The following is a 26,884-nucleotide window of genomic DNA, read 5'->3' on the forward strand; positions in this document are numbered from 1 at the left end:
ATGAGCAAAGTGGTGTCAAAGGGTATTTGGTTATGCTATATGTGTTAGTGGTTATGAGATATATGTGTAATAGTTATGAGCAAAGTGGTGTCAAAAGGTATTTGGTTATGCTATATGTGTCAGTGGTTATGAGATATGTGGGTAATGGAGCAAAGTGGTTTCATATGCTATATGTATTAATGGTTATGAGTTATGAGATATTGGTTATGTGGCTAGTGGTTGTGAGATATGTGATGTTGGTTATTAGATATATAACTAGTAGTTATGAGATATGTGATGTTGGTTATTAGATATGTGACTAGTAGTTATGAGATATGTGATGTTGGTTATGATCAAAGTGATGTGGTTATGAGCAAAAAGGTGTTAATTATAAGATATGTGATTAGTGATTATGAGATATGTGATATTGGTTATGACAAAAAGGTATTGGTTACGAGATATGTGACTAGTGGTCATGAGATATGTGATGTTGGTTATGACAAAAAGGTATTGGTTACGAGATATGTGACTAGTGGTTATGAGATATGTGATGTTGGTTATGACTCAAAGGGATTGGTTATGAGATGTGGTTATGATGTATGTGGGTAGTAGTTATGAGATGTGTGATTAGTAGTTATGAGATGTGTGATTAGTGGTTATGACAAAAAGGTGTTGGTTACGAGATATGTGACTAGTGGTTATGAGATATATGATGTTGGTTATGACTCAAAGGGATTGGTTATGAGATGTGGTTATGATGTATGTGGATAGTAGTTATGAGATATGTGATCAATAGTTATGAGATATGTGATATTTGTTATGATCAAAGTGGTGTTGGTTATGAGATATGTGATTATGATTATGAAATATGCGATATTAGTTATGAACAAAATGGTGTTAGTTATGAGATGTGGTTATGAAACATCTGATATTAGTTATGAACAAAATGGTGTTGGTTATGAGATGTAGTTATAGCTAAGTTATGATCAATTTGATTATAGTTATGAACAAATATGATTTTAGCTCATAACTATAAAAAGTGACCTGTTTAGCAGGTCACTTTTAATGATGTGGTTCAATCCTAACCATTGATTTTGTATGTACCATACATTTTTTTGTACAAAATGTACTATGGACTTTCCTGAATTGCAAAATTGAGTTGGCAATTGGCATGTTTAGAGCAATGCCAAATTTGGCATTGTCAAAAGAAGATGTGAAATTCTTTTATTTTTATTATTTTAATAGTGAAGACCCTACAAATCAATTCGAAAAAAAGATTACGTTAAAAACATATTAAAGTAAAAATTATAAATTTATAAATTTATAAATTTGATATATCAAACAGAGTGTTTCTTTACCAATGTCCAATTTACATATACCAATTTACCACCAATTTATTGAACGTTCAAGTGGAGATGCTGTTACCAAAAGAAAATTTAATTGCTGAATGAAGCCCAACAACAAGAATAACAACAAATTAGAGTGCACATTCGGGGGGTTAAAGAAAGCATTCATTTATATATTAAAGTGAAGATGAAGAAAAAAAATTATTAATTCATAGAGCATAGTTGACAACACAAACATGAGGTACCTGTTCTGAAACAGTCTCTTACAATTTGAATAAAAATAAAAATAGAAAGTATATAACATAATTTCTTAGTGGAAAGCTATATAAAAAGCTTGCAATGGCAGCTGATGAGCTTCATCCCGTAGTTTTTCCTTCCTTGAACTCAGATATATATCTTCAGCTGCTCTTTTGTGTGAGTTTAATATGAACCCCATCTACAAAGTCCAAAATTGGTCTCCGAACAATCTTTCCTCCCTTAATTTTTGTCCAACTGTTTTTCAAAAGCAAAATCACAAATTAAGTTGAAACCAACCAAACAAACAAACGTTTACTACTCTTTTGTTAGCAAACTTGAGTAAACAAAAGAAAAAGGAAAAACATGTTTTACCTATACTTGGTGACCAATACATGGAGAAAAGTGCATACAAACGCCCTAGCATAATCTGCACCTGCGCATTGTCTCACCCCTCCTCCAAAAGGCATAAAATTCTTTGATATAACAGTTGGATCAAGGTCCTATGTATTATCCAAGGAGAGAAATTAGTACTTTTGTCAATGTCTCTTTTAATGATTAAATCTCACTATTAAACATTACATTAGAACAACTAAATTCTAGAAATGTGTAAGCTTGAAAAAATAACAAAACTCTCTCTCGATCCCTTGTTAGAGATAATAAAAAAATAAAAACAGGGAAGCTAAGCAAAGGATATAAGCTCATGATGGATCAGCACGCACCTTCCAACGTGATGGATTGAATTTAACTGGATCCTTGAAGGCTTCTGGGTTCAATTGATGAGCTGAAGTAACAATCAAAATGTTCCAGCCAGCTGGAACTGTATATCCTGTTCATTTTATGACCCATAGATATTTCAAGTTCAATTATTTGTAGATTATGTTTGTATGGAGTTAATTAATGGTATTGTGATGCAACTATAGTACATACCATTGAATTTGATATCTTTTGTTACTTTTCTTAGCAGCCCTGGTGCTACATTTCCCAGCCTGAGAACTTCATTCACGACCTGCAATTTCACATAATAATAAGACATAGACAACATTAGTAAAGTATAGAGAAAAACTTCAAAAACAGAACACCAAAACATATTGAGATGACCATATAAACATACATTAAGCGTAAAAGTCATTGATTTATATTCTTCCCAAGAGAGTGGAGAACTTGGATTCTTCCTGTTTCTAACGATTGCCTCGTTTTCAGCCTGACAAAATTAAACGATCACTAATTAATGTCATAATTAATTATCGTTTATGCAGAAAGAGAGTAGCATATCATTGTTCAACCAAGACCCCAAGAAAAGATCAACAACTGTGAATTAGTTAAATTGTAGGTTTGGGAACGTACTGTTAGCTCCTCTAATATTGAAGGATGCTCTGAGAGCAACTTCAAAGTTAATAGTATAACAGAAGAGATTGGCTCGAAGTTTCCAAATAAAATTCCAAACATCAAATTGGATAGGAATTCAGCCGTCAAAAACTTCTCAGTTTTCATGTCTTCCATTGCTCTGTCAAGGAAGTCTCCTCGAAACTTGTCGGCCGAATTCATTCTCTCCTCTACAATATCCTTCAACATGCTTAATAATTCCTTGCGATCCTAAATATCAAAAAAAAAAAAACTTAAATATTGGCAACTATGTCAATATATACATATATCTTAAAAAACAGGCTTTTTTGGGAGGTTTCTAATTACCTTGACACATTGGTGGAAAGTAGTGCCAGGGATGTCCAAGGGAAGGGACAAAAGACCATGTAACAAGCTTGAAAACTTCTCACTATGACGTATCTCTGTTGATTTTTCCCAATCATAGCCATACAATTGCTTCAAAGTGAAATCAAAAATCATCTGCAATATTCAAACAAAGATATGAATGTTATCATCAAACACCAGAAATTAAAAATAATTAATTAACTAGACATCAAATTAATTAGCTTGGATTTTCTTTATACATACACAAGTAGCATCATGCTTGACATCAACAATTGGCTTGGTGGACCAATCACATAGAGTTTTCTGAATGAGTTGTTCAACCTGTGGGAGCAAATTCACTCTGATACCCTCAACGCCAAAATGAGTCAAAGTTATGCTTCTAATGTACTTCTGAACAGAGCCTACTGCATATATCGGCAACATGCTAGAAAATGTGTCCAAGTACCAAAGTTCAACCGATTTTCCTTCTTCTGTAATGATGTAATGATTGAATTTCGGGTCGGTGGTTATAACAACTTGTTTACCTGCCACATTAGTTCTGAACACCGATCCATATCTGCACACAAATACAAACACAAATAATTAACTCGTTTGGCAAACTGTTTTTGAAAACCATCTTTTTGACAATTTTGATTTACGTACCTCTGAACTCTCTTAGAAATGAAGGGATGGAGTTCTAATGATCGGTTGGGAATGAGAAGCTGAATGGTCTCTCCGATGAGAGGGAAGCCCATGGAACCTGGTGGTAGAACACCGTTGTCGCATTTGGGATTCCTCCATTTGCGAACCCAATGAGTTATGAATATGGTAGCCAATGCCACCACAATGGTGCTCAATCCTACCCCCACAGACAACATAGTTGAATCGTGAATGCACAAAGTAGGAGAAATGGTTGATGTATATCTCCCAAGAACTCTTATTCTACTTGTTGGAAGTTCTATGTAGGATGATCTTGAATTTATAGTTTTAGCATGGATGGACAAAATGGATGGAACTACTTGGGATGTATACAAGTACCAACCTATAATTGCATTGCATGTGTCACTTCCATTGATTTATTCAAAATTAAATAAGGGTAATGCTAGGGACACCAAATTTTCTACCAAACAAATGACCAAATGTCTTACATGGGTGTAGGGTCCGCAATTTTGTGAGCCCCACACCCATGTGAGACATTTGGTCATTTATTTGGTAGAAAATTTGGGACCTCTAGCATTTTCCATTAAATAAATGGATATGGTGGCTCTAGCTTGTGTTTAGTAGAGTAAATAAAATAATTTACAAATAATTTTTTTAATAAAACAAATTTTAAAATTATATTACAGTGATATTTTTTAAATTATGATTCGAAGTTTGGATTTTTTTTATTTAAAATAAAATAATCATCATTTGATAGTATCACTAACATATGATAAAAATCAGTAACAATGAAATTAAATTATTGAATTAATGGCAGATAAAAACAAAATATCGAATCAGTCTTGTTTGTGATCTTTTATTAATGGATGGTAGGGTGGCATGTTGGACTTAATATTTATTAGATTTTAGTGACTTTGTTTAATTGAGTCTATTGCCAGCCGTTTGAATGGTCAAGACAAACATAGTCAAAATTGACAACAAAAAAATATTAGTATATAGTGGGAGACGAATTAGAAAAGCAAGGAAAACGAGGAAACGAAGTACAAAAAAAGAAAAAGGAGAACACGAAAGCGAGGTTGAAGAAGTGTAGTTTGGATGGACATAAAGTAGAGATTTCGGTATTCGTATTATTTGATCAATTATTATCGAAAATTTAAGTTAATAAAATTTTATTTTAAATTAAAAAAATAGGTTTGTGAAGTTTTAAAATTATAATGATGTGGTGCTATAAGTCATTGATTTTGAATTTTAATGGTGTGTTGCAACATTATAAAATAAAATGAAAAATATCGAAATTTATTTTCCTTTATTTATTATTATACGAGTGTCTGAAATATGTATCAAGATTCTCTATGAAGATACCTCTCTCTCCATATGGCTTGGAAATGTGAGGAGATGACCTTTCGGACAACCAAAATCACTCTTGTCAACCGCAGCTTTTACTATTGTCTACCAGTGTATCAACTAACATCAGTCTGAACGACTGACATCCTATCGGATCACTAACTAGCCAGGCGACCGCTTGGATGATCGGCCGAACGACTAGCATGTATATCTCCAGATCATATGGAGAAGGAGACATCTCGTAAAGGATCTTGATCCCTAAAATATTGCCCGAACTAATCTTCTCAATACATATAATCCTCTCATCTCTCATTTACTAAGTAATTACCAAACATAAATTTTGGGTGAAGTTAAGAGTAGAACTTGAAAATTTTCAGTTGATAAGAGTCCCACAACCTTTGATCCATACATTAAAATGATAGTCTCTAAATACACATCAAAAAATTTGTTGGACAGCATACATTTAATAATTTTAATAACATTATATCCTAAGTCCAATTATCAATAAGGACAAAAATCATTAAATTCATTTCTCTCTACATCTACTCTCAACCATCATCTGCTTCCCTTACGAGTTTAAACATGTTTATAACTTGCTAATTTTTTAAGGAAATATTTGGTTCAATAAAATGAGGTAAAATGAAATGATCATTTTATCAGAATATCCATTCTCATGTTTAGTTCGTTAAAAATGATTAAAGTATATAATAAAATGATATTATTATTCACCATTATAGGAGATGGTTATTCTATAAAAAATTTAAGAAATGATTATTTCATTGTATTATACTTTCATTCTAACAAACTAAACACAATATATATTATCAATACACTATATAAATATATATATATATATATAATCAAGTTTATCAGTCACCTCTCGCGACTGACAACCAATTTTAGCCACTGGCATCCTCCAATCCATTGAGAATCACCATAAACCACTTCTAGCCACCAACTCATATCAATGTAATTATGCAAAAATTGTAAAATTTGTTGTAATTTCTCTCAATGCACTCACAATTATGTCAAACTTGCCCTCGGTTTTACACTCTCAACCACCACCTCCCACTCCCACTCCCACCCCCAACCACCATCTTCAAACACCACTATTGCCATTCACTACAAGAAAAAGCATTTTTGGCGACCAAAATTTCATTTTTCGTCGCTGAAAGTAGTAGAAATGGCGACTAAAATGGAATTAGTCGCCAAAATTGAACACTTTTGCCGACTAAAAGACTTTAGTTGCCGAATACAATGGTTTTAGCGACGAAAAGGCAGTTTAGTCGCCGAATGTAGGGGTTTTAGTGACTAAAGGCTGTTTAGTAGCCAAAAGTGATGGTTTTGGCGACTAAAAAGCAAATTGGTTGCCGATTGTAGGTGTTTTGCCGACTAAAAACAGATTGGTCGCTGAAAATGAAGCTTTTTGGCTACAAAAAAAAATTAGTAGCTAAAAACTGAGTATTGGCTACTAAAATTCAGTTTAGTAGCCAAAAGGGGATGTTTTTGGCGACTAAAAATAGGTTTCGTCGCCAAAACTGCTGATTTTTAATTGGAACTTCTTTTTTTAGCGACAAAAAAATAATTAATAGCCCAAAATAATAGAATTGGCGACTAAATAATGGTTTTAGTCGCCAAAAGTGGCCTAAATTTTTTTTTAGTAAATAATTTATTTTTTACATAAATTATATTTGAATTAAAAAAATTATATTTATAAATATTATTTTGTATTAATAGCGGTTAATATATATATATATATAAATAATATATATTGCATACATATTAATGTGATGATGTTGTGGCATAGTGGAGGGAGTGTTTGGCAAAAGGTTTGGAATGTGGTGGTGGGATGTCTTAGGTTTGAAACCTGCGAGCAACACAGGTTCAAAAATTTTTTTTTTTAAATATGCTTTTGGCGACTAAAACAGGTGGTCGCCAAAAGCTTTAGTATTGGCGACGAAAAAAATAGTCGGCAAATGTGTAAATTAAAAAAAAAATTTACTATTGGCGACTAAAACTTTAGTCGCCAAATGTATAATTTAAAAAATATAAATGAGCTTTGGCGACGAAAATTTTAGTCGCTACAGAGTTTGTTTTTGGCGACTAAAAGTGGGTTAGTCGCCCATACCTTCCGCGACAGTTTTCCAGCGACAAACATGGCGACTAAAAAATTTAGTCGGGAAAACCTAAAATCCGACTTTTGGCGACTAAAAAATCACTTTTGGCGACTAAAAATTTAGTCACCAAATGTGTATTTTCTTGTAGTGATTGTTGCCGCCTCCTCCCCCACCGATGTTCCCTTTCCACTACAACTCACCTCTCCAGTACCTTTCCTCCACTATCAAGCCTCCACTGCGACTCTCCCTCAGCTGCAAACCCCCATGGTCCCCCCAATCTAGGCTCTTCTTCTTCTTTGTCGAGACCTAAAAACCCTAGGGCTTTCCCTCTCTCAGTAGAGGGGGACAAAGTCTTGATGAAAGAATATACGTAATTTCATGTAAGGTTAACATTGTAATAAAATATTGAAAATGAAAGGTGTAATGAGATAAAATGGTGGTATAAATAGAATCACTCTAAATTATATTATAGACATTACCAAATAACACCTTCATAGAATTGTAGGGCAAAGAACTTACTCATGCAAATGGAAAATTTCATTGTTTTACACCACCGAGAAAAGCACAGCTTGAAATAAAACAAGTTTCAGAAGAAAATAAATGAATTAGAAAGAGCGTTTAAGCAATAATGGGTTGACTTTAATATCTCCTAAAAATCGATATACATTCAGCAAAGTAGAGGCTGTTCTGCATAATACCACGGCTCTCCAACAATGCCACCCATCATTGGAACAGATCCTTCAGCAAGTGACCATTTAAGGTTCTTCAGGACGTGATATATCATTTCCTCTTTGATCAGAAAACTTATTTGAGATCTGACTTCAAAACAATCTGGTATTTGGCTGGTATCAACAAAATGTCCACTCAATAATTTACTCGGACTCAAAACAACAAATTGGGTATGCCATCTGGTATTCCAGTCATAAATTAAGCAAATCACATGTACTTATTGTAAAACAAATCAAAAAAAAGGGGTAAAATTTATTTATATTGCCTGGATGGAGTTGGGGAGCAACTAATAAGGATAGGCACATATCATATTATTTTCTTGGTTATTATTATTGGATAGAATAGGCACGTATTGTCTCAATTACAGGTGCTAGGCACATTGGACACTTTCCGCTTCCTTGGACCAGATTGTCTGCGCATTTTGAACACGTGCACATGTGCCCACATCTGTGACAATATGGTACACGGAAGAGAAAGTTACGTAGAATTTTATCCAGTATGCCTCTAATCTATATCAAGAAGTCATATAGATTTGTTAATTTTATACCTGTACAGTAAAGAATCTATACTGTTATCGCAACATAAACAGCAAATTCCTTTCCTCACAAAATCCCATTTGGATTCATCCGTTGGCAGTCTGTGATCGTCCTCTGCAGCATATTAATAATGTGTCAGCAATCAATTCTTGAATTGCAAGAAAAAGCCGTGCAAAAAAAAAAACAAGAAGACCCAACAGACCAACTAGAGTTGCATATGCGAATTTAATCAAATGAAGGGGAAAGAAAAAAAAAAAAAAGAAAAAAGAAAAAAAGAAAAGAAAAGTAAGAATTGGGGAAAAAGAATAAATGCACACGAGCAGCTGTTTTAAAATTGTAGACAAACCTGTTGGACCAGCTGACCTATTCAGAGCAGCAGAAACCTCTTGTTGTACTGAACGCTGCAATTCAAGCTGCATATACATGCAGGTTTCCAGCATCCTCTGCATGTCACTCATCCACTGCTGAAGCCTAGCCATGTCGATCCTCAAATCATTAATGATCTCCCAATCCTGCTCCAATCAACAATAATACTCATTTCAAACATAGGAAGTGTAGGAATGAATACACAGAGAGTAGAGATGTAAACTAGTCAAACTAAAAATTAGTTAAGTGGGGAGACGCAAAAGAAACTAAACAAACAAACAACAGTTGAGACTTGTTCAAATGAAAAACTTCAACCAAATAATACTCAACTTTTAGATAGGTAGGTCCAATTCAAAAATTCATCAATTGGATGGCTGAAATCAGAATTTATCCATGAAGAAAGCTAGAGCTTTTCACATACAAAATTTCACCCTTTATGTGCCTAGATAAGTTTTCATTTTTTAAGGCTAATTGAAGTAATTGAGAAAATCTGTGCAAACAAAAAAAAAAACAGCAATACTTGATTTGGGATAAACTCACAATGCCCGAGCATTGATGCAAGATGTTTCGAGGCCAGTTATCATCTTGCAACTCCTGGTCCTGAAAGGGCATTGAAGGAAGAACAAGTGGACCCCCCACATCATCCAACTGACCCTGGTTCTGATCTCCAATCTGCTGCACATCTTGCACCACCAATGCTGGAGAGTTTGGAGAGGGTGATGAAGTTCCATCCAGTTCCCAGTCAACCGAAGCATAAACTTGCCTTTCCACATATGATTGTATCAATTGGTCTAGGCTCTCACGGAAATCACTTCGAAGAAGATTAGAGACTCTTCTCCTACAACATGAACAAAACCTCCTATAAAAGTCATCATTACAAAGTACCAAAATGTCTAATGCCTTCAATAATCAGATCCAAACCTGCTTAAAAGTTCTCTAATTTCTGAACTGTACACATTTTCATTGTCTGGAAAATAAAATGTATCAAATTGCCCAGCAGAAGGCCCTTCTAATAAATTATCCATAGCCTCCTGCAGACCACTGTCAAGCCATCTCACATCTTCTTCACCTTCACTTCCCAATGTTTCCGTGTACCAGTGATTTGCACTTATTTCACTCAAATTTTCATCTGTGCCTTCTGCATTATCATCTCTCCATCCAGTAACCGATGATGCATGCCACTCTTCTACTTGTGCAGAACCATGTGGCCAGTGCATGCCTTCAATTGTATTACTTTCATGACCATCTGCATGATTTGAGGACACATGCACATCACATTCCTCGCAATTATGCTCACAATGTTCATAAAATTCTTCTTGAGCTCCTATCTGATGATGCTGTTCTTCGACTTCATTTCTTGGTGTTTCTTGTGACCATGCATTTGCAATATTTCCCCCACAGTTTCCACCCATATTTTCTCCCAAACCTTCTCTCATTCCAACAGACACAGAATTGGATGGTGATGGTTTCTCTCTTCCCTCATCTTCAGAAATCACTACCTGCTGTTCTTCTGGAGCAGTAGCCTGTTGCCAATTTATATCTTGACTAGAATTGCCTTCCAAGGGAACAGTGCATAACTCATTTATTTCTCTTTCACCATTATTAGGCTCAGATTGTTCTTGGATTGCATCTTGGTTGTCACGCAAACTGTTTGTTTGAGTTTGTTCATTTATAAAATCATTTATGTCATTGTTAGATGAGGTATCAGACTGGGCACTGCCAGATGGACTGTGGACAAAATGGTCCAATCTGGAAAGGAACCCTCCCCTGTGCTCAAACAAATGGTTCCAATCAAGTTAATAAATAAACAAATTAATCATTGTTTTAACCAACAATGACAGTCATCCCAAACAATATCAAATACTTTGCACAAAAAATAACAGCCTGTAATGTTATTGGAAGTTGCCTGATCTCATCCCTACAAAACACAGATCATGCATAAAAAAGGCCAAACAAGCCAATAAAGGCAGATCTCAGTACAGGACAAAGGTGAGAAACTACCATTTAATACTACAAATGCATTAAAATCTGCCAACAAGTATAACTAAATGGTTGTAGAATAATAACTCTAATTAGATAAACCTATAAACAAATATAATACGTATAGCATTTCTTGTTTTTGGAGGCATGCAAGCTTGGTAACTCTATTGATATTATCAGTGTCTATTGCAGATTGCACATTTAGTTTTGCCATTTTTCAGCATCACTTCTACATTAACAAGCATCACATCAGTATGCTGCTTGTTTTTGGAGGTCAACATGTCTGGAAAGTCATTATCTTGTCTGGCTCCCATTCCATTTCTACATCCATGTCAAGTAGAGATACTAGAAAAATAACAAGTATTATTATTATAAAGAATAAAAATAAAAAAGAGTATGCCTAGTTTAGTCCCCATTGGATGTGGGTGGAGAGATAGATTGAGTACATACCCAACCTATGGCATTATTTGTGCAAAATGGCTGCTCTCACAGAGATACTATGTTACAATATCTCAACACCACAATCACAATGAATTCATGAAGCATGTAATTCACTAGCATCAAATTTTTAACCTAAAAAATTGCTAGAAAACTTGGTGAAGTTGTTTGGGTCTACTTCAACATGATTTTCTCTTCCACAGCAACCAAAATAACAAGCATTAGCTATGGGAAAACAGACCACCACACAGAGACACATACACATCCAAATAAGGCAGGTAGTAAAAGCAACGTTGCATGATAGTTAGTGCAGGAAAAATATTTTTGAGAAATAAAAAGAAAGAAGACACTCTTATTGTAGATATAGCATTAAAACCAAATACCTTAAACCAGAGACAGTGTGTCTTTGCCTCAAAAAACCCAATTCACTTGCTGCCACAGAAGAGGAGGGTTGCTCGTCTTGGACCAATCTTCCACTTTGCAAGAATCTACTTCTCAATATTGACTTCAAAACAAGTACAACATAAAGCAGTCAAAAAGATTTCAATACTTCATGGGCATAAATCCCAAACTTATTAACATCATGGCTAAATGCCAAGCATGGAAACAAACCATAAAACAGATATATATATATATATATATGTGTGTGTGTGTGTGTGTGTGTGTGTGAATATTTTAATATAGAAAAGAAAAGACATAATTTGAATCATCTCTACAAGTAACTTGCATGATACAGAACTTTCTCATAACATGCATTGAATAATAATTGTGATCTTTACACGATGGTTCGTTTTGTAATTTAAACATGTGAAAATTAGCTCAAATGTTTACAAAAAATGCATTTTCCATAGGCCATAACAAAAAAATGTACAATCATCTATATAATTTGTAATTGCATTCTACCGAACTCCGCAAAATAACCACAGGACAATCCAATATGAATGCTAATCATCATTAGAAAAACCTTTCACTGCGATCAGTCCTATATATTACATCCCAAACCCAACTCATAACTAACTCGTACAAGCATCAAATTACGACTAAAGATTTTACACAAATAGATAGTAAATTCATCATGATTGCAAATCAACAATCTGGTGTGAAATAGGACAAGTTTGAGATTTAAATTTAAAACTGTGGTTGTTTTAGAGTTTCTTCCATAGAGGTATGGTAAAAAGGTAGAAGTGTTTGAATCAAACAAAAAAAAAAAAAACGTAGAAGTGTAAAGAGCTGACATAAAATCACAAGTCAAAGACAAGAACTTTTGAAACAGCTTACCTGAATGCGATTACGGTGAGCAAAATCAGATACAGGCCGATGCTCCAACAACTCCTGGAGTTCTCTTTGCCTTTCCCTCTCAGACCTTGTCAACAAATCAAGCAAAGCCTGTCTGCCACATAATCTGTGGATTTTCCTTCGAGCACCAATCTCACAATGATTAACAACAAATCCATCACGAACTCGTTCAATTTCAGCACCAATTTCAACGGGTTGTTCTTCTCTACTGCCACCACCACAAGTGCTTCTCTGCTGGCTAGTCATCCGTACCCACTCCCTTATAATCCTCACCCTCTCACACTCATTTTCACCAAGCCATGGTGCCCTTGAAGAACTTTTCACAGGGGAAACATTGGATGCAACACCGCTTACTCCACTATTCATCCATTCCCGGAATATTTGTCTCACCCTTTCCCTTTCAACTTCCCCAAAATCAGTGGACTGCTCTGAGCTAGAACTGTTCTCATCCTCATGTTTTGAATTTTCATTGCTATCCTCCAACTCCAAGCTATCTCCATTATCACTATCGAGTTTCTCAGACAAATACGCATTCACAAGATCAGAATTCGAGCCATCAATCCTATTTTGCCGTAGTCTACCTCCAACTCTCAATTGGGAATGACTCACTATATGCTCACCCTCGAGTTCACGCCACATTTGCAGAAGAGAAGAGCCTCGGGTGCTCGGCCTATCATGATGATTACCCCACCGCCATGAGAGTGGAGACTGAGACTCCCTATCAAAAGATGACTCAAGCATGGAAACATTTTGTAAACCAGCAACAGCCATTAATTGATCCCACTAACAATTCTATTGCTCAACCATGGTAATCATTTTCTGGGTTGGTTTAAGCATCCCTTTCGCTTAAAAGACAAAAAAACACAATCTAGATTCTTTGCTTTCACTGCACGGTTTGAAAAAAATGTGTCATGTTTCTCTCTCTTCAAGTTAAAACAACTATTTATTGCTAACTATCCCCTGTCATCTCAAAAAGTAACTACACAAATCCCCCATCACCCATACTCAAGCACACACAGACAGAGAGTCAAAAAAAAAAAAAAAAATCGTAGTTTATAAACCGTTCAAAGTTTTGGAACCCTCAAGTAGTGCTAGGCAAAATGCCTTCTAAAAGTACACATAAAAGTACAATATATGCACTCTTATCATATTCTTTGTTTTTGTTAATCAATTAAATTAAAGTAATTAATTTTTTTTAAATACTATAAACATAAATAAAAAATATATAATTTTTTTTTATGATGTGACATTTATAAATATTTATTTTTTAAAAATATATAATTAAATTAATTTAAAATAATATTTTTACGATCATATTTTTAAAAAGGGCAAATTACATATACCCCTCGAGATTTAGCAAAATAACAGACATTCCCTGAAGTTTGAGAAATTACAGATACTCCCTGAAGGTACTATTTGCATAACAAATTAGGAGACAAATTGTTATGAAAATATAAATCTCAATGAGCAGTTTGTTATGAAAATATAAACCTCAGGGGTATCTGTAATTTCCGAAACCTCAGGGATATCTGTAATTTAGCTAAACCTCGACGGAGGTATATTTAATTTGCCCTTTTTAAAAATGACAATGGGCTGCAACAAAGATTGAAGGAGAATGTGGAGATGGAGATCTCAGAGAGAAATTTCTTTGACCTAGCAATGGAGGCTAGCTAAATGTGGAGAGTGAAAGTGAATATGAAAATATGCAACATGCTTCTTGTGATGCAGAACCTGTTGGAGGAAGAAAAAACTAATTTCACCAGTAAAAATGCCTCATGTGGCCCTTTTGCCTACTCCCAAGATCCTTAAGATCATATTAAAATCCATATTTGATTATACAACTTTTACGCGAGAAATGTTTCACAATCGATAATATTTATAATTTAAAAAAAAAAAAAAAGGATCAAATAGCTTGAATCCAAATGAGTGAATCATTTGAAGAGAGCCCCCTCTCCCTCTATCTCTCTCTCTCTATACAAATTTTTATACGTCTTTTTGTACGTGTATATATAGGGAAAGTGTGTGTTTGGAAAGTTCCTATTTTAATAGGTTATTTTAGTTTTTGGCTATTTTAATAGACTAAAATTTGATTATTTTAGTAGACTAAAGTTTTTGTATTTGGAAAAATAATTGAATTTTTTTTGTAATTAAATGTAATATTTGTTAGAAAAAAAGTAAAATGACTATGAGTTTGATGTGATATTTTGTCTGATTGACTATTTTAATCTATTTTATCATTTTATAAATTTTACTCTAAAAAATTAAAAAAAAAGCCAAACAACCCATATATATATATATATATATATGTATGCGTATGTAATTTTAATATACCGATCAGTGGGTCCTGCTCATTTTTTATGACTTGTTTTTATTTATTTATTTATTTTTTATCATTCTCAATGTATTAGTGTTATTAATAATTTATTTTTTTAGTGATCTAAATAATTATTATTTTTATAAAAACTCGAATGTAAGAGCATCTCCAACGGTGTACCAAATATTTCACCAAATCTGTGTAAAAAATGGGTCATTTCCTTAATTTGATACTTCGCGCTCCAACGGTTCAACATCAAATCCGTTTCATCAAATTTGCACTGGGCAACCGGTTGGTTGACCGGCCGGTCGACCGGCCGGTCAATCGGTAATGGCAAAAAAATTTTTTTTTTTTTTTACCCGTTTGAACCTTTTTTTTGGAACTTTTTGAACTTTTGGTGGTCGACCGGGTGGTCAACCGGCCGGTCGACCGGGTGGTCGACCACCTAGGCAAAAATTTTTTTTTTTTTTTTTTTGGACTGGTTTGAACCTTTTTGCGAACGGTCTGAACTTTCTCCGGGGCGACCGGTTGGTTAACCGGTTGGTCAACCGGATGGTCGACCTGTTCGTCTCATCCCAACGGTTAGGAACAGTGATTTGCTGAAATGCTTCGCCTGCACTCAGTTTGGTACCATTTTTGCTGAATTCTGGATTTGATATCGATTTGGTGAAACCGTTGGAGCGTGAAAAAGTGGGTTTTTCATTAAAATTTAAATCTGATGCTGGGTTTGGTTCACCGTTGGAGATGGTCTAAGGGTACTTAGAAAAAATTTAAAATACGAGACAAAAAGTGTCAGAGACCTTCCTGAATAGATAACAAAGAGAAAACAAGACAAGAAAGACATAAAGCTTACTCAAATCCAGAAAAATGTTTAAGACTATTAATTTAAGAGCGCGCTAGAAGAGTATTAATTGGTGAGTCTTATTTATTGATGTGATGTTTTAGACTTATGTTTTTTTTTTTTTTTTGGATTTTCACATCTTTAGTGATCAATTAGTGTTCCTAAATTAGTGGGATGAATCATGGTTGTTCAAATACGTGAAATTGAGCCCAAAATTGGATTAAAATGGCTCATTCACGCATTGTTCAAACCAGAAAAAATTAAGAGAGAGAGAGAGAGAGGAAAACAAAAGGAAAAGCCGAGAGAATATGATTAATTTGAATATGAAGAAAATAGAACTTACCTTGGAATCTCCGTTCTTCTGTTCCTTTTTCCAAGTCGAAGAATCGAAATGTAGCTGTTCAATTCTTCAATTCCAGAAAGTTATAACTGAAATGAAACCGAGAGAGAGAGAGGGTTGTGGAGAAAAAAAGTTGAGAGCTCTAACGAAAGAGAGAGGGAAACGGCGATTTACGAAATAAATAAATGTGACACGTCACACTGTCCTTTTATCCACTTTAACTCTAAGAAAAATGATTTGTAATTTGTGTTTTTGAATGTACGAAAATAATTACTGTGTTTGTTTTAAATTTTTTAGATTAAGTTTTTTGAAAATTAATTTTTTTTGATTTTTGTGTTTTTTTATTTTTAGTGAATATTTTTAAATTTTAAATATTTGTTTTACTTTTTTAGATGCACCTTACTTAGATGTATCTAAAAAGTAAAAAATTTGTGAAAAAATATTTTAAAAAATTAATAAATACATAAAAATATAAAAAATTTACTGAATTCTTGTATTTTTTTGTATTTTTGGTATTTAGTGAATTTTTAAAAGATTTTTTTTACAATTTTTTTACTTTTTAGGTGTATTTATGTTAGATGTGTCTAAAAAGTAAAAAACTTGCTTAAAATATTTAAAAAATTCAGTAAAAACAAAAAAACACGAAAAATAAAAAAGTAGAATTTTCTGAAAAGTGTTTTGAAAAACTGAAAACTAAGCAAGGTGAATGTCATTTCACTTTTAAAATGATATCATTTTGAAATATTTCAGGTTGAATAAAGCTTGAGACCCCCAGTGGGGTACTGGGGGTCCTCTCTGATTGGCCAAAAAAACAATTTTTTTTTTTTTTTTTAGTTTTTGGCCATTGGCAGCCCCCCCAGTGGAGGTGGGGTGCTGGGGGTCGCCCCCACTGGGGTCCCCAGCATTGCCGATTTCAGGTTATCAAACATTATTGTCACTATAATTCACTTTAAGATAACAAATTATTTTAATAATTTTTTAAATTTTTATAAAAAAATAGAAAAAATAATATAATAATTTATATTAATGATTTTTTGATTTTTTGACTAAAATATTTAATCCCATACGAGACCTAAATTGTGTCCTGTTTAGCAATTTCTTAATTTTTATTGTGAAATAATTTTTTTAATTCATTTCTTATTTTTCTTTATTCATTTGAAATGCTTTTTTTAGCTAAATACTAGATAACTATAAGAAAATAAAAATAATTAATTAATATGTACGATTGAACATACTACCAATAGGTCCTAATAGTTGAACTTAATTCACATCAAATCTTATTGAAAATAATTCTTGATGAAATTGTCGCTAAAAATAATTTTTTTGTGATAATTTTTTATATATGTCACTAAAAATTGACAATTAGTAATTTTTTTGTCATGATTTTTATAAATTGTCACTAAAACTTACAATTAGTAACGTTTTTTTATGATAAATTTTTCTCCTAAGACCTATTACATAATAAATCCACTTATTATGACCTACACGTATGTATCCTTATTTTATTTTGTTTTGTGTCCTGTTTAGCAATTTTTTAATTTTTATTTTTTATTGTGAAATAATTTTTTTAATTCATTTCTTTTTTTTTTAAATTCATTTGAAATGCTTTTTTAGTTAAATACTTGATAATTATAAAAAAATAAAAATAATTAATTAATATGTACGATAGAACATACTACTAATAAATCCTAATAGTTGAACTTAATTCACATCAAGTCTTATTGAAAATAAATCTTGATGAAATTGTCGCTAAAAATAATTTTTTTATAATAATTTTTTATATATGTCACTAAAAATTGACAATTAGTAATTTTTTTTGTCATGATTTTTATAAATTATCACTAAAACTTACAATTAGTAACGTTTTTTTATAATAAATTTTTCTCATAGGACCTATTACATAATAAGTCCATTTATTAGGACCTACACGTATGTACCTCTATTTTATTTTGTTTTGTGTCCTGTTTAGCAATTTTTTAATTTTTATTGTGAAATAATTTTTTTAAGGGATTTTTATTGATAAGTCCAATTTAGAAGTGTTTTAACCCAAGAAGTCCATGAAGAAATTTTTTAACCCATTTAGTCCCATGTATGTATAGTTTTATTCCATAAAGTCCATTTTCTTGATTTACACTGTTTTCTTGGACACTTATGCCCTTATATTTAATTTTGATACCCTTATAAATATTTTTTGAACGATTAGCAATTTAATGATGTGAACATTCATATTTTAAAATTCACATTGGTAGGAATGTAAAATTGGCCCGTGGGAGGCCCGAAACCCGGTGTAGACACCCCATTTTTGACCGTCCTCAAGACTTGGACGTCACCGTTGGAACACTCGGTGATCATCCATGTTTGTGTTCGTTTGGAGTTCCCGGAGGCCTCGGCTACGCGCCTTGCCTCAGGATCTCCGAACCCGACCGTTTAGTGTCTAGTTTTGCACCAAACACTGACATCTTGCCTTTGAGAGGCAGGGTAGGGCTTGTAAACCATCCCCACCTACCACCGGCAGTGGCTAGAGGCCACTGGCTGGTTTTTACTGCCATCGGCACTTTTTGTTGCCGGTCGGCACTCTTTGTTGCAGGTCGGCACTTTTAGTGCCGGTCGACACTCTTTTTTGCCAAGATGACATTTTTGGCCGGCCGACTACTGTGCATCTGCTTTTGCAGATATTTTAAGACAGCTGTCTTGCTTTTACTCCCCTCCATACACGTGTATGGAGGGATCTCCCTCTTATGAAGCTTGTCTTGTAAGCTTTACAAGACAAAAGCTTCTATATAGAGAGGGACTCTCTCTTGTTGCAAGAGGTTAGACACTTGAGATATTTTGAGAGCTTAGATAGCCATTGTTAGGGTTTGAGTTCTAGGGTTAGGGTTAGATACACATCCTATCTCTCTTTCCCTCTCTTTTGTGCTCTAGGTGTTTTGTGTCTTACTATTGCACATAAACACCTAGTGTTTCACCGTTGTCTAGCTATTGAGGTTCTAAGGGACTGATTTTAGTACTTTGGTGTTGGATTCAAGCCAAGGAAGGCCATTGGAGAATCATTGTTGAAGAAGACTTCAAGGGTAAGAATCTCACCCCTTTATTCCCCATTTTTGCACCTTATTTCTACCTGTCTTAAATTCGTTTTTGAGTTTGGTGTATAATACAAAAAAGTTCTGTTTTTAGACCCTCTTGATTGTTTATTAAGGGTGTTTTGTGATTTGAGGGTGTTTGACCCCTCTTAGGCCTTGAAAGGCCTTATTTTGTGCTATTTTGTGCTAGTTTCGGGACTTTGGTGTTTGGGCCTCTTCACCACTGAAATCTTGAGGGATTTCAGTGGTGGAGATGGTGCCTTAAAGTCTCTAAAGGGAGAGGGCCACCCCCTCTCCTTGTTGTCCTTGAAAAGGGCATGTTTTGGCCTCTTGAGGGAGCCTATGTTTGAGTGTGTGTTGAGCATGTATAGGCTATTTTTCATGCTTATATTTCCATAATATAACATGATTTTAAATTGGTTTTGGTACTCCATGCATGCTTAGCATAGTTGCCATGTAATGCCTTGTGATTCCTTAACATGTCTCAGGTCGTGTGCCTTTGTTTCTAGCATGTTTTAGGCTTACATTTGTGAAGATTTTGTGCTTATCTTGACATGTTTTAGGTCTGTCCATAAGTGTTTGGGTTGATTTTGGCATGCATCATATAGCCTCTTTGCATTTTGGCTTGTTGGCCTTAGGTATGTGCATGCATAGCATGACATCTTTACATTGATTTGGTGATTTGGGGTCACCTTACATGTTATTTCAGTCCCATTTTCATGCTTGCGTGACTGCCTTGCATGCTTCTTTAATGCTTTGGAAGCATGTGTTGCATGCTCCATGTTTTGACCATCGTGCATGCCTCTAAATTTGAGCCACTTAGATGCCATCTAAGTAGTCCTTTAGCTTTGTTTTAACATGCTAAAAACCTGTTTTTAGTTGCTTAATGCATGCCATGTTTGTTTTGATAAATGCACTTCAAAGCTTCATGACTTGCCTCAAGTACTTGGACCATGCTTGCATGCATTTGCTTGTCTTGTTTAACATGATTTGGCATCATTTTATGACATGATTTTCAATGCTTATGTTGCATGCTAATTAGTCCATGATTCCCCTTTTCAAGTGTGTTTGAAAGTTGTTCAATTTGTGCCTAAGTGTCGGCCTTTCAACACATGTATGTGTGTATGTGTATTTGGTCCCTCATTATAACACTTTGGCCCTTGTTTTAGGCCTTATTGGAGCTGCCTAAACCATGCCTAAGTCCACCTTTTTATTGGTTTGCATGCCCCTATGTTTGCTTGTATGCTTGCATAAGTTTGTTGCCATGCCATGTTGCATCCTTAGCTTGCATGCCTAGGTTGCATTGCATCTTGCATGCATGCCTTGTTCCTTGACTTAGTGATAGGAATTGGGCCTTGTTTGGTTGATTGGTTTGCATTTCATTTGACATGAAAATTGCATACTTGATTCCTTGGATCATCATGCATGGAAATGCGTGATTGGTGGTCCGAGAATCGAGGCACATGTCCTTTTGAGTCACAAACGTGATAAGGGGCATGAGTGGTGCATACATGCTTTGAATTGTGCTGCCATGCTTTGCCTTGCCCTCTGTTGCTGTGAGTTGCAGGTTCTGCAGGCTTTATTTGCCGACCGGCAGTGTAAAGTGCCGACTGGCAATAATTTATCTGCCGACAGCTTCATTTTGTGCCGGTGGCCATATCACACTGCCGGTGGCAATTCCATTCAGCCGGTGGTGATCCCCATTGCCCAAGGAAGCAGTCCTGAGGTTTTGGCAACCTCCAGAGGAGTGAAGGAAGGAAAACAGAGGCAGCTCACGCATGGCGGCGCATTTCCCGAGGCGATTTACTGTTTTCTTAGTTTAATTAAATTTGCTTAGTTGATTAGGCAATTTGTAATATTTAATTAGCTTGCGTAGTTAATTAATTTGTAATATTTATTTGGTCCCTCCGAGCGAGGGCAAACCTGTAATAAGTGTGTGTGGGTGGTGTGTATGTCTTCCAATCCCCACTTCTTTCTTCCCTTTTATTTACCTGCTTATGATGGTAGATTAAGGCATCTTTAAAATTAGCATACCTCATGCTATGCATGCGTACATCCATACATTTGTATTACATACATTAGGCTCGGTACATCACGCTAACTGCATCTGCACTTCAATTCACAAATTGAATATGTGGTAGTTGATCGCATTTCACATGCCATGTTTAGGGTTAGCCGAGCCTGCCTAGATTGTATTTTTGCATGTGATGCATTAGCCATTTTTAACATGAACTAGGACATGCATGTTTGTTGACTAGTTTACTGTTTTGGCACGGAGTACGATGTAAGTATTTATGCTTTAGCATCCCGCATGTGTGTGAGTGTTGCCATGACAGTATGCCTGCCATGCGGCTAAGTGCTTATGTGTTAAAATGTTTTTAATGCCTGTGGGTGAAGGTTGGATTGTTTGAGTTGGAAGAACTCATTGAAATCCGTGTTTTAGTCTACTTGCGAGTAGCAAATTTCCAAAACGCTTTTCAAAACAAACGGATATGCAATGCTTATTTCCAAATTAGGCAATCTAGTCTATACTTGTTTGCTGTGCACATAACATAGTAATTCTAGGCTAACAATTGGTATAAGAACACATAACGTTTTCAAAAACGGATATCACGGTTAGTAGAGGCCGGTCTTCGGACCGGGCGAGAGGGGGTGCTCATAGCTGACCTTCCCCGATCGTACCTAAGCTCCCGAGCCGAGACAACTCCGGTGATGACAGACATGTGGCCTTCGGCACCGAGTCAGGGTTTCCTAAATTTCCCCATTTTAAAAATATTTAGGTGGCGACTCTGTATCTGGCAAAGCAGTCTATGTTTGACACTACTTTTTCAAAAATCTGTTTCTCAAAACGATTTGCCAGATTTGGACTCTTTGGTTCAGATTAAGAACCGCGACAACAAAATCGCGAGTCCGAACTGTAGTAGCACGAGGCCCCCCCTCGCGGGCGCGTCTACACCCTGCCGCGAGCCGGGGCGGGCCCGGCCCGTTGACAATGTGAATATTCACATTGACATATTAACATTCACATTAAAAGAAGTGTAAAATTGACCTCCGTCCCGTGGCGGCGCGAAACCCGCCCGCGACCCATGGCCGGCCCGGGGCGGTCCCGGTCCGGCCCGTCGACAATGTGAATATTCACATTGACATGTTAACATTCATATTGATAAGAGCATAAAATTGGGCCGCGGCCCATGGGCGGCCAAAAGCACGCCCGCGGCCCGGGGTGGGCCCGGCCCGGCCCGTTGACAATGTGAATATTCACATTGACATGTTAACATTCACATTAATAGGAGTATAAAATTGGCCCGCGCCTCGTGGCTGCCCAAAACCCGCCCACGGCCCGTGGGCGGGCCCGGCCCGGCCCGTTGACAATGTGAATGTTCACATTGACATGTTAACATTCACATTGATAAGAGTATAAAACTGGACAGCAACCCAGGGCGGGCCCGACCCGGCCCGGCCCGACCCGTTGACAATGTGAATATTCACATTGACATATTAACATTCACATTAATAGGAGTATAAAATTGGCCTCCGTCCCGTGACGGCGCGAAACTCGCCCGCGACCCATGGGCGGCCCGGGGCGGGCCCAGTCCGGCCCATTGACAATGTGAATATTCACATTGACATGTTAACATTCACATTGATAAGAGTATAAAATTGCGCCGCGGCCCATGGGCGGCCAAAAGCCCGGCCCGGCCCGTTGACAATGTGAATATTCACATTGACATGTTAACATTCACATTGATAGGAGTGTAAAATTAGCCCGCACCTCATGGCTGCCCAAAACCCGCCCACGGGCCGTGGGCGGGCCCGGCCCTACCTGTTGACAATGTGAATGTTCACATTGACATGTTAACATTCACATTGATAAGAGTATAAAACTGGACAGCAGTCCAGGGCGGACCGACCCGGCCCGGCCCGGCCCGTTGACAATGTGAATATTCACATTGACATGTTAACATTCACATTAATAGGAGTGTAAAATTGGCCCCCGTCACGTGGTGGCGCGAAACCCGCCCGCGGCCCATGGGCGGCCCGAGGCGGGCCCGGTCCGGCCCGTTGACAATGTGAATATTCACATTGACATGTTAACATTCACATTGATAAGAGTATAAAATTGGCCCGCGGCCCATGGACGGCCAAAAGCCCACCCGCTGCCCGGAGCGGGCCCTGCCCGGCCCGGCCTGTTGACAATGTGAATATTCACATTGACATGTTAACATTCACATTGATAAGAGTGTAAAATTGGCCCGCAGCCCGTGGGCGGCCCGAAGCCTGACCGTAGCCCGAGGCAGGCTTGGCCCGACTCGTGACAATGTGAATATTCATATTGACATGTTAACATGCACATTGATAGGAGTGTAAAATTAGCCCGCGCCCCGTGGCTACCCGAAACCCGCCTACGACCCGTGGGTGGCCCGGGGCGGGCCCGGCCTGGCCTGTTGACAATATGAATATTCACATTGACATGTTAACATTCACATTGATAAGTGTGTACAATTGGCCCGTGACCCGTGTGCAGCCCGAAGCCTGACCTCAGGCGGGGGCGGGCCCGGCTCGTTGGCAATGTGAATATTCACATTGACATGTTAACATTCACATTGATAGGAGTGTAAAATTGGGCCGTAGCCCGTGGGCAACTTGAAGCCTGATCGCAGCCCGAGGCGGGCTTGGCCTGACCCGTGACAATGTGAATATTCACATTGACATGTTAACATTAACATTGATAGGAGTGTAAAATTTGTCCGCTGCCCGAAGCTTGCCCGCGGCTTGGGGTAGGCCCGGACCCAAACCCAGGCCGCCCGTGGGACGCAAGTCAATTTTACACTCATATCAATGTGAATGTTAATATGTCAATGTGAATATTCACATTGTCAACAGGCTGAGCCGGGCCCGCCTCGGGCCGCCCACGGGCCGTGGGCGTATTTCAGGCAGCCACGGGGCACGGGCTAATGTTACACTCTTATCAATGTGAATGTTAATATGTCAATGTGAATATTCACGTTGTCAACGGGCCGGGCCCGCCCCGGCCCGGGGTCGGGCTTCGGGCTGCTCACAGGTCACGGGCCAATTTTACACTTTTATCAATGTTAATGTTAATATGTCAATGTGAATATTCACATTGTCAACGAGTCGGGCCGGGCCCGCCCTGGGCAGCGGGCGGGTTTCGGGCCGCCCACGGGCTACGGGCTAATTTTATACTCCTATCAATGTGAATGTTAATATGTCAATGTGAATATTCACATTGTCAACGGGCCGGACCGAGCTCGCCCCACGCCGCCCACGGGCTTCGTGCTGCCCATGGGACGCGAGTCAATTTTACACTCTTATCAATGTGAATGTTAACATGTCAATGTGAATATTCACACTGTTAACAGGCCGGGCTGGGCCCACCCGGGCCGCCCACGGGCCGTGGGCTAGTTTCGGGCAGCCACGGGACGCGGGCTAATTTTATACTCTTATCAATGTGAATGTTAACATGTCAATGTGAATATTCACATTATCAACGGGTCGGGCCGGGCCCGCCCAGGGCGGCCTACGAGTCGCGGGCGGGTTTCGGGCCGGCCACAGACCGCGGGCTAATTTTACGCTCCTATCAATGTGAATGTTAACATATCAATGTGAATATTCACATTGTCAACGGGCCGTGCCAGGCCGGACCGGACCCGCCCCGACCCGGGCTCAAGCTTCGGGCTGCCCACGGGTCATGGGCCAATTTTGCACTCTTGTCAATGTTATTGTTAATGTTAATATGTCAATGTGAATATTCACATTGTGAACGGGCCGGTCCGGGCCCGCCCTGGGCGGCGGGCTGGTTTCGGGCCGTCCACGGGCCGCAGGCCAATTTTACACTCCTATCAATGTGAATGTTGACTTGTCAATGTGAATATTCATATTATCAACAGGCCGAGCTGGGCCTATTTTTTTGGCCTGTGGGCCAGCCCGGCCCGACTCGAATTTTTCCGGGCACCCACGGGGATCGACATGGGCCGGGCCCCTACACGTTAACGATATGAAAATTTACGTTGACGGTGTGAACATTCACATTAAGGGTATTTTGGTAATTATATCACCCATAGGACTTATTGAAATATAAGAAAATAATGTGAACTAAATGGAATATAAGTAGATGAAAAGGGTATTTTGGTCTTCTTATCTCAAATTGGACCTAATGGAATAGTAAAAAAGAATATGGGTTGGATGGGATAAAGCTCTTAGAAAATGGATTTATCAAAAAAGCTCCCTTTTTTTAATTCATTTCTTTTTTTTTTAAAATTCATTTGAAATTCTTTTTTAGTTAAATACTAGATAATTATAAAAAATAAAAATAGTTAATTAATATGTACGATTGAACATTTTATTTTGTTTTTACTTTCTAATTTTTTCTAGTTAAGAAAACAACAAACCAAATGAGGCCGCTATCTGAATGTCAATTTGGATAGGGAATTTTTTTAAGGTCCCTACTATTAAGATTTTATAACATAAAAACTATCTAATATTTTTATAATGTCAAAAGTCCCTCAATATCAATTCAGAGAAAATTCAATTCAAAAAAATTTTCTGGACTTTCCAAAGAAATTCTCTTTAGAGAAATTCTGGGAATTTCTTCCTAGAGAATTTCTTCCCAGAGAAAGAACCTTAGCATTAACAAGATAAAGAACCTCAAACTAGTTACTAATTTTTCAAAAAAAAAAAAAAATTCTAAAAACAAATTCTAAAAAATGAACCAAATATCTTTGTTCACAAATTTCTCTGTGTTTGTTCAAAATTTTAAACCAGAGAAAATTGTTTTAACCAAACCAGAGAAATTGATGCTATTATGACCAATTGAAAAAACGCAATCTAGTAACATCATTACTCAGTCAATAAGAAACTGTAATAACTAGAAACTCTATCATCTAATAAACACTAACCTAAATGAATCTAACAAGAAAAAACCAACACTTGGGAGGATTTAGATACAATTGACACCCAATCAAGAAGTCAATCCAATCAACGCAAAAAATAATCACAGATATTTTCTCAAGAAAACGAAGAAGACGAATCAAGAGTTGGGGTTACCGTACCTCGGCACAGGCGAAGATAAAAACGAGATAGTTATTGAAATCAAAGTATAGAGAGTAGTGCTGGAGTTATTGCCAAATCTAAGACTTATTAGAAGTCAGAGATATCTGTTGTTCAAGTAACCCACAGATCTTTCTGAACCCTTCCTCTAGGGGTTGCCACGACACCGTTGCCGCCATGTTTTCCACTGGATTCAGTGGTACTTTTGGAGAGAAAATATAGAGAGAGAAGGGTGATTGATCGAGGGTTTGGCTTGAGAAGAAGAAGATCGCGACGAGGAAGCTTCTAAAAGGTGATGATTCAGGAATTTCGAATTCCCCCTTCATAGTCAACACCGATGAAGCTTTGGACAATGCTGCGAACGAAGAAGAGAGAGAGAGAGAGAGAGAGAGAGAGAGAGAGAGAGGAGAGAGTTTGGTGCAAGAAGAGAGAATAGAGAGAATGAGAGAGTAGGTGTTATATATGGGTGTGAGTGAGTGAGAGAACTTAGACTACAAAAAATTTTTTGTCACGCCCCAAAATTTGAA

At 36.9% G+C, this 26,884-nt stretch overlaps 2 protein-coding genes across 5 annotated transcripts; both read right to left on the reverse strand.

Moving 5' to 3' along the window:
- Positions 1-1,511: 1,511 nt before the first annotated feature.
- LOC114273750 (beta-amyrin 16-alpha-hydroxylase CYP87D16-like) lies at positions 1,512-4,292 on the reverse strand. The gene is made up of 9 exons (XM_082904064.1): positions 3,912-4,292; positions 3,513-3,825; positions 3,252-3,404; positions 2,907-3,155; positions 2,674-2,763; positions 2,490-2,568; positions 2,282-2,388; positions 1,935-2,062; positions 1,512-1,817 (listed from the first exon to the last, which is right to left on the reverse strand). The coding sequence occupies exons 1-9, from the start codon at positions 4,124-4,126 to the stop codon at positions 1,724-1,726; spliced, it is 1,428 nt and encodes a 475-aa protein (XP_082760190.1). The 5' UTR covers positions 4,127-4,292; the 3' UTR covers positions 1,512-1,723.
- A 3,576-nt stretch (positions 4,293-7,868) lies between these two features.
- LOC114273713 (uncharacterized) lies at positions 7,869-26,500 on the reverse strand. Of its 4 annotated transcripts, XM_082904579.1 has the most exons (9): positions 26,360-26,500; positions 16,213-16,298; positions 12,697-13,432; positions 11,802-11,923; positions 9,922-10,767; positions 9,541-9,838; positions 8,981-9,146; positions 8,646-8,748; positions 7,869-8,277 (listed from the first exon to the last, which is right to left on the reverse strand). In XM_082904579.1, exons 3-9 carry the CDS (start codon positions 13,351-13,353, stop codon positions 8,037-8,039), a joined length of 2,433 nt encoding a protein of 810 aa, XP_082760705.1. In that variant the 5' UTR covers positions 13,354-13,432; positions 16,213-16,298; positions 26,360-26,500; the 3' UTR covers positions 7,869-8,036. The 4 variants fall into 4 exon arrangements, with proteins under 4 accessions (XP_082760705.1, XP_082760702.1, XP_082760701.1 ...); XM_082904576.1 differs by lacking the exon at positions 26,360-26,500 and having other exon boundaries at positions 7,869-8,211; positions 12,697-13,600; positions 16,213-16,356; XM_082904575.1 differs by lacking the exon at positions 26,360-26,500 and having other exon boundaries at positions 12,697-13,600; positions 16,213-16,356.
- Between the last annotated feature and the right edge of the window lie 384 nt (positions 26,501-26,884).

This window comes from Camellia sinensis, chromosome 14 (genome assembly GCF_055761805.1).
Source record: "Camellia sinensis isolate YWXY chromosome 14, ASM5576180v1, whole genome shotgun sequence".
Lineage (NCBI taxonomy): Eukaryota > Viridiplantae > Streptophyta > Magnoliopsida > Ericales > Theaceae > Camellia > Camellia sinensis.

Bases quoted from the DNA above. Each gene is read 5' to 3' on its own strand.
- LOC114273750 (XM_082904064.1), bottom strand. From the start codon at position 4,126: ATGTTGTCTGTGGGGGTAGGATTGAGCACCATTGTGGTGGCATTGGCT. The intron at 2,569-2,673 runs GTATGTTTATAT...GTGAAATTGCAG, and splicing joins CAATGACTTTTACGCTTAAT to GTCGTGAATGAAGTTCTCAG. The intron at 2,063-2,281 runs GTGCGTGCTGAT...GATAATACATAG, and splicing joins TCAATCCATCACGTTGGAAG to GACCTTGATCCAACTGTTAT.
- LOC114273713 (XM_082904575.1), bottom strand. From the start codon at position 13,485: ATGGCTGTTGCTGGTTTACAAAATGTTTCCATGCTTGAGTCATCTTTT. The intron at 10,768-11,801 runs GTATTTGGTTTT...GTTTGAGCACAG, and splicing joins CACACTGTCTCTGGTTTAAG to GGGAGGGTTCCTTTCCAGAT. The intron at 8,278-8,645 runs GTATAAAATTAA...CTGGAATACCAG, and splicing joins ATAGATTCTTTACTGTACAG to ATGGCATACCCAATTTGTTG.